This window comes from Canis lupus, chromosome 8 (genome assembly GCF_011100685.1).
Source record: "Canis lupus familiaris isolate Mischka breed German Shepherd chromosome 8, alternate assembly UU_Cfam_GSD_1.0, whole genome shotgun sequence".
Taxonomy (NCBI): Eukaryota; Metazoa; Chordata; class Mammalia; order Carnivora; family Canidae; genus Canis; species Canis lupus.
In genome coordinates this window covers 594,132-607,444 of record NC_049229.1, presented here as the reverse complement: position 1 = coordinate 607,444, position 13,313 = coordinate 594,132, and the positions used below count along the sequence as shown (strand labels likewise).

The following is a 13,313-nucleotide window of genomic DNA, read 5'->3' as shown; positions in this document are numbered from 1 at the left end:
TTATTATTAAAAATATACAACACGCAGGAGGGGCTGCGCGCCCTGGGAGCAGCTCTGAGGTGGCTCCGGCCTAGGAAGAGGCTCTGCGCGGAGGGGGCTGCGTGGCCCCAGGAGCAGCTGGAAGGGGCTGGGGCGGTGGCTCCGTGGGGAGGGGGCTGCACCACGGGGAGCGCGAATTCAACAGTGCAGGTCCGGAGCACAGGGCGCGGGACACAGCCCAGGACCCAGCCTCCCCCCGGGACAAGCAGAAGCCGGGAGGGCCCAGGACAGCAAGGACGCTCCTGCCCGGAGCTGAGCAGATCAGCGGCCCCGCCCCGGAGCCTCCAGGCCCTGCAGACAGAGAGCTCTAAGTTACTGCAGGAGCTGACTCCAGGGCTCCAGAGCTGGCCCCGCCACTGCAGTTGTTCCTTCTGAATCCTCACGGGGTAAACAACTCCCAATGAGCCTCACACTGGCCTCACCAGATAAGCCGCTTAAACAACACTCACTGAGCCCTGCACCAGGCAGGGGCTGAGCAGCTCCCCCAAGTGCTAACACCTGAAAATCAACACAAAGGGCCCCTCCCCCAGAAGACCACCTAGATGGACAGGGAATAAACAAATTATTGACCAAAAGCACTGGAAAGTTCCAGGAGAAGTCAAGTGACTTACAGTATACAGAATCAAGGATATCCCCCTTGTTTTTTTTTTTGTTTGTTTGCTTTGTTTTGTCTTTTTCTTTTTCTTTTCTTCTTTCTCTTCTCTCTTTTCCCCCTTTTCCCAATACAACCTGTTTTTGGCCACTCTGCATTGAGCAAAATGACTAGAAGGAAAACCTCACCTCAAAAGTTAAGCTTGCAAATACCAAAGATAAAGAGAATATCCTTAAAGCAGCAAGAGACAAGAAATCCCTGACTTTTATGGGGAGGAGTGTTAGGGTAACAGCAGACCTCTCCAAAGAGACCTGGCAGGCCAGAAAGGGCTGGCAGGATATATCAGGATCCAAAATGAGAAGAACATGCAACCAAGAATACTTGATCCAGCAAGACTCTCATTCAGAATAGAAGGAGAGATAAAGAGCTTCCAAGTAAGGCAGGAACTGAAAGAATATGTGACCTCCAAACCAGCTCTGCAAGAAATTTTAAGGGGGACTCTTAAAATTCCCCTTTAAGAAGTTCAGTGGAACAATCCACAAAAACAAGGACTGAATGGATATCATGATGACACTAAACTCATATCTTTCAATAGTAACTCTGAACGTGAATGGGCTTAATGACCCCATCAAAAGGTGCAGGGTGTCAGACTGGATAAAAAAGCAGGACCCATCTATTTGCTGTCTACAAGACACTCATTTTAGACAGAAGGACACCTACAGCCTGAAAAGTAAAGGTTGGAGAACCATTTGCCATTCAAATGGTCCTCAAAAGAAAGCAGGGGCAGCCATCCTCATATCAAATAAACTAAAATTTACCCCAAAGACTGTAGTGAGAGATGAAGAGGGACACTATATCATACTTAAAGGATCTATCCAACAAGAGGACTTACCAATCCTCAATATATATGCCCCGAATGTGGGAGCTGCCAAATATATCAATTAATAACCAAAGTTAAGAATACTTAGATAACAATACACTTATAATTGGTGACTTCAATCTAGCGCTTTCTACACTCGATAGGTCTTCTAAACACAATATCTCCAAAGAAACGAGAGCTTTAAATGATACACTGGACCAGATGGATTTCACAGATATCTACAGAACTTTACATCCAAACTCAACTGAATACACATTCTTCTCAAGTGCACATGGAACTTTCTCCAGAATAGACCACATACTGGGTCACAAATCGGGTCTGAACCGATACCAAAAGATTGAGATCGTCCCATGCATATTCTCAGACCATAATGCCTTGAAACTAGAACTCAATCACACAAGAAGTTTGGTAGGATTTTGATGGAATCTTGTCTCACATTTAGATCTTTCATCCATTCTGAATTTATCTTTGTGTATGGTGCAAGAGACTGGTCTAGTTTCATTCTTCTGCATGTGGATGTCCAATTTTCCCAGCACCATTTATTGAAGAGACTGTCTTTCTGCCAGTGGATAGTCTTTCCTCCTTTATCGAATATTAGTTGACTAAAAAGTTTAGGGTCCACTTCTGGATTCTCTATTCTGTTCCATTGATCTGTGTCTGTTTTTGTGCCAGTGCCACACTGTCTTGATGACCACAGCTTTGTAGTACAACCTGAAATCTGGCATTGTGATGCCCCCAGATATGGTTTTCTTTTTTTAAAATTCCCCTGGCTATTCGGGGTCTTTTCTGATTCCACACAAATCTGAAAATAATCTGTTCTAACTATCTGAAGAAAGTCCGTAGTACTTTCATAGGGATTGCATTAAACGTGTAAATTGCCCTGGGTAACATTGACATTTTCACAATATTAATTCTGCCAATCCATGAGCATGGAATATTTTTCCATCTCTTTGTGTTTTCCTGAATTTCTTTCAGAAGTGTTTTACAGTTTTTAGGGTATAGATCCTTTACGTCTTTGGTTAGGTTTATTCCTAGGTATCTTATGTTTTTGGGGTGCAATTGTAAATGGGATTGACTCCTTAATTTCTCTTTCTTCAGTCTCATTGTTAGTGTATAGAAATGGCACGTACTTCTGGGCATTGATTTTGTATCCTGCCACACTGCCAAATAGCTCTATCAGTTCTAGCAATCTTGGGGTGGAGTCTTTTGGGTTTTCTAGGTACAGTATTGTGTCATCGGCGAAGAGGGAGAGTTTGACTTCTTCTTTGCCAATTTGAATGCCTTTTATTTCTTTTTGTTGTCTGATTGCTGAGGCTAGGACTTCTAGTACTACGTTGAATAGCAGTGGTGAGAGTGGATATCCCTGTCTTGATCCTGATCTTATGGGATTGGCTCCCAGTGTTTCCTATTTGAGAGTGATATTTGCTGTGGGATCTTTGTAGATGGCTTTTAAGATGTTGAAGAGTGTTCCCTCTGTCCTTACACTCTGAAGAGTTTTGATCAGGAATGGATGCTGTATTTTGTCAAATGCTTTCTCTGCATCTAATGAGAGGATCATATGGTTCTTGGTTTTTCTCTTGCTGATTTGATGAATCACATTGATTGTTTTATGAGTGTTGAACCACCCTTGTGTCTCAGGAATACATCCTACTTGGTCATGGTGAACAATTTTCATAATGTACTATTGTATCCTACTGGCTAGTATCTTGTTGAGAATTTCACAGAGGAAGACAGACATGGCCAACACGCACATGAGAAAATGCTCCACATCACTTGCCATCAGGGAAATACAAATCAAAACCACAATGAGATACCACCTCACACCAGTGAGAATGGGGAAAATTAACAAGGCAGGAAACCACAAATGTTGGAGAGAATACGGAGAAAAGGGAACCCTCCTGCACTGTTGGTGGGAATGTGAACTGGTGCAGCCACTCTGGAAAACTGTGTGGAGGTTCCTCAAACAGTTAAAAATATACCTGCCTTACAACACAGCAATTGTACTGCTGGGGATTTACCCCAAAGATACAGATGCAATGAAACGCCGGGACACCTTCACCCCGATGTTTCCAGCAGCAATGTCCACAATAGCCAAACTGTGGAAGGAGCCTCGGTGTCCATCAAAACATGAATGGATAAAGAAGATGTGGTTTATGTATACAATGGAATATTACTCAGCTATTAGAAAAGACAAATACCCACCATTTGCTTCCACATGGACGGAACTGGAGGGTATTATGCTGAGTGAAGGAAGTCAATCAGAGAAGGACAAACATTATATGTTCTCATTCATTTGGGGAATATGAATAATAGTGAAAGGGAATAGAAGGGAAGGGAGAAGAAATGGGTAGGAAATACCAGAAAGGGAGACAGAACATGAAGACTCCTAACTCTGGGAAATGAACTAGGGGTGGTGGAAGGTGAGGAGAGTGGGGTTGGGGGTAAATGGGTGATGGGCACTGAGGAGGGCACTTGACGGGATGAGCACTGGATGTTATTCTGTATGTTGGCAAATTGAACACCAAGAAAAAATAAATTTAGTATTAAAAAAATAAATATAATAAAATTTTAAGAAATTAAAAAAACTTTTAAATAATAAAATTGGTGACAAAACAAAAATAAATAAATAAATAAATAAATAAATAAATAAACAAACAAATAAAAATATACAACAATGTTTGGCATTGAAAACAATTCAGGACCACAAAAACACAAAAAGTAAAGTAAAAAAATATTTGGCAATAATACAACAACATCTGGGATACAGACACCATGGAATACTAATCATTCATCAAAAGGAATGAAATTTTGCCATTTGCAACAACATGAATGGAACTGGAGCGTATTAAAAAAGATCAGTGGGAGAAAGACAAATACCATATGATTTCACTCATGCAGAATTTTGGAACAAAACAGATGTATATAGATAAGAAGGAAAAATAAAATAAGGCAAAAAAAAGAGAGAGGCAAACCATGAGACACTTAACTCTAGGGAACAAACTGAGGGTTGCTGGAGAAGAGTTAGGTGGGCACTGGGTAACTGGGTGATGGGCATTAAGGAAGGCATGTGATGTGATGAGCATTGGGTGTTATATGCAACTGATGAATCACTAAATTCTACCTCTGAAACTAGTAATATAGGATATGTTACTTTAACTGAATTTAATCAAAAAAGAAAAAATATTAGAGGAAAAGTTATATTTGTACATGCTCTCATTTTTTAAATTTTTTTTATTGGAGTTCAATTTGCCAAGATATAGCATAACACCCAGTGCTCATCCCACCTAGTGCCCCCCTCCATGCCCATCACCCAGTCACCCCAACCCCCCAACCACCTCCCCTTCCACCACCCCTTGTTCATTTCCCAGAGTTAGGTGTCTCTCATGGTTTGTCACCCTCACTGATATTTTCACTCATTTTCTCTCCTTTCCTTTTATTCCCTTTCACTAATTTTTAAATTCCCCAAATGAATGAGACCATAAAATGTCTGTCCTTTTCTGATTGACTTATTTCACTCAGCATAATACCCTCCAGGTGCATCCACGTTGAAGCAAATGGTGGTTATTTGTTGTTTCTCATGGCTGACTAATATTCAATTTATACATAGACCACATCTTCTTTATCCATTCATCTTTCGATGGACACCAAGTCTCCTTCCACAGTTTGGCTATTGTGGACATTGCTGCTAAGAACATTGGGAAGCAGGTGTCCCAGCATATCACTGCATCTGTATCATTGGGGTAAATCCCCAGCAGTGCAATTGCTGGGTCATACATGCCCTCATTTTTAAACGAGAAAAATTGAAAAAACAAAAATTAAGTTTTGAATTGAAAGCAATTAAAACAGAAAAATGGAAAAAATCAAGGACAGCAAAAATAAGAATCTAATAAAGATAAAAGCAATGACACTGTGACATCCTGGAAAAAACACAAAGTAGAAGTCAGATTGGGGTTTCCAGGGGTTTCGGTGAGAAGAAGGTTGATAAAAGTCTTCCATATCTTGATTGAGATGGTAGTCACATGACTACATGCTTTTCTAAATTTATCAACTTACCTAAAAAGGGTGAATTTTAGTGTGCTATACCTCTGTAAACATAAATTTTAAAAAGCTAAATGACTTAAAAGAGCTCACACCATACCTTTTGTAAATATGTTTAAAATCATGAGTTAAATGATAATATTCTAATGAAAATGAAATAACCAAAATTGACTCAGGATGATGTAGATAATGTAACTTTACTCAAAGAACATCATCCTGTCAAATTAGCCAAAATGAGATTGAATTTAGTTCTAGCTCATATGTCGTATATATTTGATTTCAATTGACTCAGGTAGCCGAAACAGTTGAGATCTTCCTCATCAAATTAGTTAAATTTCTGTGAGTCCCATTCATAAAATTTGCAGCTTCTATGGAAAACAGTATGGAGGTTCCTCAAAAAGTTAAAAATAGAGCTACCCTATGGTCCAGCAATTGCACTACTAGTTATTTGCCCAAAGGATACAAAAACACTAATTCAAATGGATGAATGCATCCTGGTTTATAGCAGCTTTATCAACAATAGCCAAATTATGAAAAGAACCCAAATGTCCATCTACTGATGAATGTATAAAGAAGTGATATATAATGGAATATTACTCAGCTATAAAATAGAATGAAATCTTGCCATTTTCAATTATGTGGATGGAACTAGAGGGCATTATGCTAAGTGAAATAAGTCAGTCAGAGAAAACCACCATGTGACTTCACTCATATATGGAATTTAGGAAAGAAAACAGCAGTGCCTGGGTGGTCCAGTCAGTTAAACATCCAACTCTTGATTTTAGCTAAGGTTATGATCTCAGGATCATGAGATTGAGCCCTGGATTGGGATCTGTTTTGGACACTGAGCCTGCTTCAGATTCTCTCTCTCCTTCCCCATCTGTCCCTCTCCCCTCTGCTCACTTTCTTTCTCAAAAAATAAATAAGTAAAATATTTTTTTTAAAAAAAGAAGCAAAACATGCAAATCGGGGGTGGGGAAGAGAGAGGCAAACCAATAAACATACTCTTATCTATAGAGAACAAACTGATGGTCACCAGGGAAAGTGTGTGGGGGAATGGGGGAAATAAGTGATGGGGATTAAGGAGGACACTTATCATGATGAGAAGCGGGCATTGTAAGTGTTGAATCACTAAGTTGTTTTCTGAAACTAATATAACACTGTATGTTAACTATACTGGAATTAAAACTTTTTAAAAAGTGGATGGGGACACTTTGGAGACATTTAATTTCTCATTTAATTACTGTCTATTTGTAATAAAAACTTGGATATATTTGACAACATCAACACTTAAGTTCCTTTAAAGGGGAAGAATTGGAGAACATCACCTAACACAGATATCATTTTATACACAATAAAGCAAAAGCCAAGTTTAAACAACTTTTTGTTGCACAGAACCAGTTTGTGGAAGCCTGAAAAAAGGACCTTGTTTCAATAACATCATTTCTTCGGCTACATAATGTAAAGGAGATTAGTTACAAGAATGGCATAGCCGCCCCACTGTGCAGAGAAAATTTAAGTGAAGTACTTAGGAAATGACTGATTCCTGCAAACTTCATTTCATATCAGCAATAAATATGGGCCTTCCCTTTCATCCCTCAACCTTTCACACTTAAAGAAGGGGGCATCTCAGATAAAAACCCAGATCTTGAGATGCAATGATTAGGAAAGAGGTTGAGTGCAAAGATATGGAAATCCCATGATCAGCAAACAAGGCAGGGTTTATCTAAGCTGGGGCAAGATATCAGTGTCCAGATAGCTGTTGTTTTTCCACTCTTTTTTTTTCTTTTTTTCCACTGAGTATCTTGCAAAATTTGGGCAACAGATAGGCAAGTCAAGCAGTGGTCAAAGCCTCAAAGACCACATGGTCTATAAAGGAAGATGGACTATAAAGAGCTAATTTTTTTCCATCTCATCAATAAATGTTAGTGATAAATTTTTTTTTAAAAGTTAAACTAATATAAAGTTACTAGGTGATAGAAAGGTATAGTGGATGGTGCAGGAAATCCACTGGGTGTGGAAGCAATGTGGAGGTTCCCACATTGTATACTCAGGGATGTTTTCTGGAAGAGAGTGTCAGAACTAGAATTTTCAGAAAAAGATGCTATCAAGCACAAGCACAGAAAATAAAAACCATGAGTGGTAAAAGATTAGTGTGCACTAGGGCTCTGGGTTCAGGCTGAGCTTCATGGCTTCAAGAACATGAAATGACAGGAAGATAATGGGTGAGGGAGGAGGGTGGGGAATTAAATCAGAGAGATATGCAGGAGTCAATCCTTATAGGATTTCAGTCTTCAGTGAAGAGTTTCGTTTTTATTCTGGATGTAATGGAGAGCAATTAAAGGATCTCATGGGAAAGGCATGATGAAACTTATATTTTCCAAAGATTATTCTAAGTATGAGGAATAAGTTGGTGGTGTTGCCGTTGTAAATAGCCAACCCAAAATAAACATATTTTATTTCAGCTATATGTTTGTACTTTGTGCTTTATATAGTCAGGAAGGAATGAAACATGTGCACTAATACTCCATTTCTTTTGTTTTGAGCCTCCAGATAACCCTTCTGCCAAGTCTTAGAGGCAATCACCAAAGAATTCTATGAGTTTAGCTCTATGAGGCCTAAAATAAGATGTTGGCTCTTATGAGACAGAGATTCTCAGTCCCTTGTGAGACAGAGGTGAATCTTAGAGAAAAATGATGCAATACACTAGGTGCTTACCATTTTCTTTCCACATCTTGGTTTACATTCTTGAGCTCCTTTTGATTGTTTCTCAGGCAACTAGATGGAAACACATAGAAAAGAGATTCTTATCTCCCTTCAAATGTTTTCACCCCTTTCTCTTACCATTAAGATAAAGCCTGCTTTTCCTTGTTTGCCAAACTACCCTGTCCTTTATAACTGGCAGGAATTCACAAATACAGAAGAATGTCTATGGTCTGACATCTCCAGAAGAGGTGGGAGAGGCCAAGAATAGAGAAAGACCCTAACAGGAAGGTGTGGCTCCTCCAGTGAGCCAAAGGGACACCAGAAGCTCTTGGTTTATTCATTCCCATGAAATACTTGCACCATTAATCCTGGCCCTCTAATCCAGAGCAAGATTCTCCAAACTCTGCTGTTTGGCCATCCATACACATATACAACACTCTAATCCACACTTACATTCAGAGAACTTTGTTGTGCATATTACTCCTGGTATTTTCCCAATAATTATCATCTTCCTTATAAGCAAGCACTGAGTGATGGAATTAAGGCTAGAGAAATCAATGGTTACACAATAGTAAGATACAGACAAAAGTGAATGATTAAGTTAATCAAATTTGTCACTACACTGGTCATCCAAACAGTATTTTTTTGGAATGGTCTTTATCTGTTACTATCACACCTCCAACACTTGTCTATTCTCCTGCTTCTATGTAGGACTGAAGACAAAGTATTCCAGACTATAAGCCTCACTCTTGCTTACTGTCATTCAGAGAAGACATTTCCTTACTGACAATGATTAAAAGTTCAAGAACATGGTAAGATATTGACATATTTGGCCAGTAGGCAAAAAATAGAATCTTTTAAATACAAAGTAAATCAGATTTGAGGAAGAAGAACCCTTTTTGGAGATGAGTTCTTATGTAGAGATTTCGGGATAATATGCACAAATGATTAAATTTAGATGTTATGGTTACTTCATAGCATTGATTATAAATCAGGCAAAAGTTAATCTCAATGTCCCATGTGTTCTCTTCTGTTTTCCTAAAGTCCAGTTTTCTCAAAGTTCCTATTTTCTAAACTGGTCAATGAAAAAAGAATATACTAAAATAATTCTCCTTGAGGTTATTAATGATTCACTGATTTACCCTTCTAAGAGAGATTTGTATTTTAAAGTTAAAAACAGGAATACAAAATCCTTCACATTAAAAGGAATGTAATTAGAATTCCATGTCATTATTACTTAACATAAATGTTCACTAAATCTTGCCGTAGATAAGTAATTTTTTACTCAAGCAGAATTCAGATAACGTCAGGCCATAGGTGACGTACAAAGATTTGTTAGCTGAATTAATGAATCATCTAACACTCTGTCATTAAAACAATAGATATTAAATGAATTTTTAAAATGTATCTTGGTCAAAGTGTTGAGATAATGTGTGATTTTTGCATACTTCCTGGAATTTCCAACTTTTTTTTAACTTTCCAAATATTTGGCATTAATTTATGACTTCAAAACTCCATAGATAGGGAGGCAGGGCAAGATGGCAGAAGAACAGCGTCCCCAAGTCACCTGTCCCCACCAAATTACCTAAATAACCTTCAAATCATCCGGAAAACCTACAAATTCGTCTTGAGATTTAAAGAGAGAACAGCTGGAACACTAGAGTGAGAAGAGTTTGCACTCTATCAAGGTAGGAGAGATGGGGGTGGGGAAAGAAATAAAGAAACAAAAGGCATCCAAGGGGGAGGGGCCCTGCGAGGAGCTGGGCTAAGGCAAAGCGAATGCCCCCAGGACAGGAAAGCACCGCCAGGAGAAGCAGGAGCTTCACCAATATTCCCGGATGGAAAGGCGCTCCCAGGGAGTTGGAGCAGGATCCCAGGAGGGGCGGGGATGCCCTCAGGCTCCCTGGGACACTAACAGAGCACCAGCGCCCCAGGGAGAGTGGGCCACACCCAGCGGCCAAGCTCCCTAAAGGGCTGCAGGGCAGACCGGCTGGACCTGGGAACAGCTCAGAGGTGGCTCAGGCAGCGGCTCTGCGTAGGACAGGCAGAAGCCAGGAGGGCACAGGACAGCAAGGACGCTCCAGCCTCCAGGTGGCCTCAAGCTGAGCAGATCAGCGGCACCGCCCCCAGAGCATCCAGGTCCTTGTGGACTGAGAGCTCGTAGTTACTGCAGGAGCTGACTCTAGGCCTGGAGAGCGGACCCAGCTACTGATGTTGTTCCGCCTGGGGCCTCACAGGATAAAAAGCCCCACTGAGCTTCACAGTGGCCTCACAGGTTAAACAGGTTAAACAACTTGTACTGAGCCCTGCACCAGGCAAGGGGCTTAAGCAGCTCCCCCAAGTGCTAACACCTGAAAATCAGCACAGGAGGCCCCTCCCCTAGAAGACCGCTAGACCGACAGGGGAAAAACAAAATATTGACCAAGCAGCACTGGAAAGTTCCAGGGGAAGTCGAGGGATTTAAGTATACAGAATCAGAGGATACTCAACTTTCTTTTTTGTTTTTGATTTCTCTTTGCTTCCCCCCCCCTTTTTTCTTTTCTTCTCTTCTCTCTCTTTTTTTTTTTCTTTTTCTTTTCTTCTTTCTCTTCTCTCTTTTTCTCCTTTTCCCAATACAACTTGTTTTTGGCCACTCTGCACTGAGCAAAATGACTAGAAGGAACACCTCACCTCAAAAGAAGGAATCAGAAACAGTCCTCTCTCCTACAGAGCTGCAAAATTTGGATTACAATTCAATGTCAGAAAGCCAATTCAGAAGCACTATTATAAAGCTACTGGTGGCTCTAGAAAAAAAACATAAAGGACTCAAGAGACTTCATGACTGCAGAATTTAGGTCTAATCAGGCAGAAATTAAAAATCAATTGAATGAGATGCAATCCAAACTAGAGGTCCTAACCATGAGGGTTACCCAGGTGGAAGAACAAATGAGTGACATAGAAGACAAGTTAATGGCAAAGAGGGAAACTGAGGAAAAAAGAGACAAACAATTAAAAGACCATGAGGACAGATTGAGGGAAATAAGTGACAGCCTGAGGGAAACAAATCTACGTTTAATTGGGGTACCCGAGGGCGCTGAAAGGGACAGAGGCCCGGAATATGCATTTGAACAAATCATAGCTGAAAAATTTCCAAATCTGGGAAGGGAAACAGGCATTCAGATCCAGGAAATAGAGAGATCCCCCCTAAAAAAATAAAAACCGTTCAACACCTCGAAATTTAATAGTGAAGCTTGCAAATTCCAAAGATAAAGAGAAGATCCTTAAAGCAGCAAGAGACAAGAAATCCCTAACTTATATGGGGAGAAGTATTAGGTTAACAGCAGACCTCTCCACAGAGACCTGGAAGGCCAGAAAGGGCTGGAAGGGTATATTCAGGGTCCTAAATGAGGAAAACATGCAGCCAAGAATACTTTATCCAGCAAGGCTCTCATTCAGAATAGAAGAGGAGATAAAGAGATTCCAAGACAGGCAGGAACTGAAGAATATGTGACCTCCAAACCAGCTCTGCAAGAAATTTTAAGGGGGACTCTTCAAATTCCCCTTTAAGATGAAGTCCAGTGGAACAATCCACAAAAACAAGGACTGAAGAGATATCATGATGACACTAAACTCATATCTTTCAATAGTAACTCTGAACAGGAATGGGCTAAATGACCCCATCAAAGGCGCAGGGTGTCAGACTGGATAAAAAAGCAGGACCCATCTATTTGATGTCTACAAGACACTCATTTTAGACAGAAGGACAACTACAGCCTGAAAACAAAAGGTTGGAGAACCATTTACCATTCAAATGGTCCTCAAAAGAAAGCAGGGGTAGCCATCCTTATATCAGATAAACTAAATTTTACCCCGAAGACTGTAGTGAGAGATGAAGAGGGACACTATCTCATACTTAAAGGATCCATCCAAGAAGAGGACTTAAAAATCAATATATATGCCCCAATGTGGGAGTTGCCAAATATATCAATCAATTTATAACCAAAGTTAAGACATACTTAGATAATAATACACTTATACTTGGTGACTTCAATCTAGCACTTTCTACACTCGATAGGTCTTCTAAGCACAACATCTCCAAAGAAACGAGAGCTTTAAATGATACACTGGACCAGATGGATTTCACAGATATCTACAGAACTTTACATCCAAACTCAACTGAATACACATTCTTCTCAAGTGCACAGGGAACTTTCTTCAGAATATACCATATTCTCAAGTGCACATGGAACTTTCTCCAGAATATACCATATACTGGGTCACAAATTGGGTCTGAACTGATACCAAAAGATTGGGATCGTCCCCTGCATATTCTCAGACTATAATGCCTTGAAATTAGAACTAAATCACAACAAGACATTTGGAAAGATTTCAAACACTTGGAGGTTAAGGACCGTCCTGCTAAAAGATGAAAGGGTTGACCAAGAAATTAAGGAAGAATTAAAAAGATTTTGGAAATATTTCATACACGTGGAGGTTAAGGACCATCCTGCTAAAAGATGAAAGGGTCAACCAGGAAATTAAGGAAGTATTAAAAAGATTCGTGGAAACTAATAAAAATGAAGATACAACCGTTCAAAATCTTTGGGATACAGCAAAAGCAGTCCTGAGAGGGATATACATCACAATACAAGCATCCATCCAAAAACTGGAAAGAACACAGATACAAAAGCTAACCTTACACCTAAAGGATCTAGAGGAAAAACAGCAAATAGATCCTACACCCAGCAGAAGAGAGTTAATAAAGATTTGAGCAGAACTCAACAAAATCGACACCAGAAGTTAGGCCCAGAAGTTAGGCCCAGGACCCTAAGCAGAGAGCAGTGCCTGAAGAGTAGAATGAAAAGTGGTCTCTGCAACTGCAAATATGGAAAACCAAAACATTTCCATCTGTCTGAGTCTAAATGGCTTCATTACAACATGATTGAATTGAAACAACACCCTCTCACTGCTTTAATGGTAATAAATAAGAAAAGTCCATGGCTGTTTCCAAAGACCACCATCTCCATCAGAACATGGTAACAGATGTGTGTCAGAAAATTTATCAATTAAAAATGGTAA

At 39.9% G+C, this 13,313-nt stretch overlaps 1 protein-coding gene across 1 annotated transcript in view; it reads right to left on the bottom strand.

Moving 5' to 3' along the window:
- GCSAML (germinal center associated signaling and motility like) overlaps nucleotides 1–13,313 on the bottom strand; it is a 120,317-nt gene that overhangs the window by 17,539 nt on the left and 89,465 nt on the right. The window contains exon 3 of the mRNA XM_038544016.1: nucleotides 8,268–8,327. Within this exon, the coding sequence (XP_038399944.1) occupies nucleotides 8,268–8,327 (60 nt within the window). The remainder of the gene's footprint in view (nucleotides 1–8,267; nucleotides 8,328–13,313) is intronic.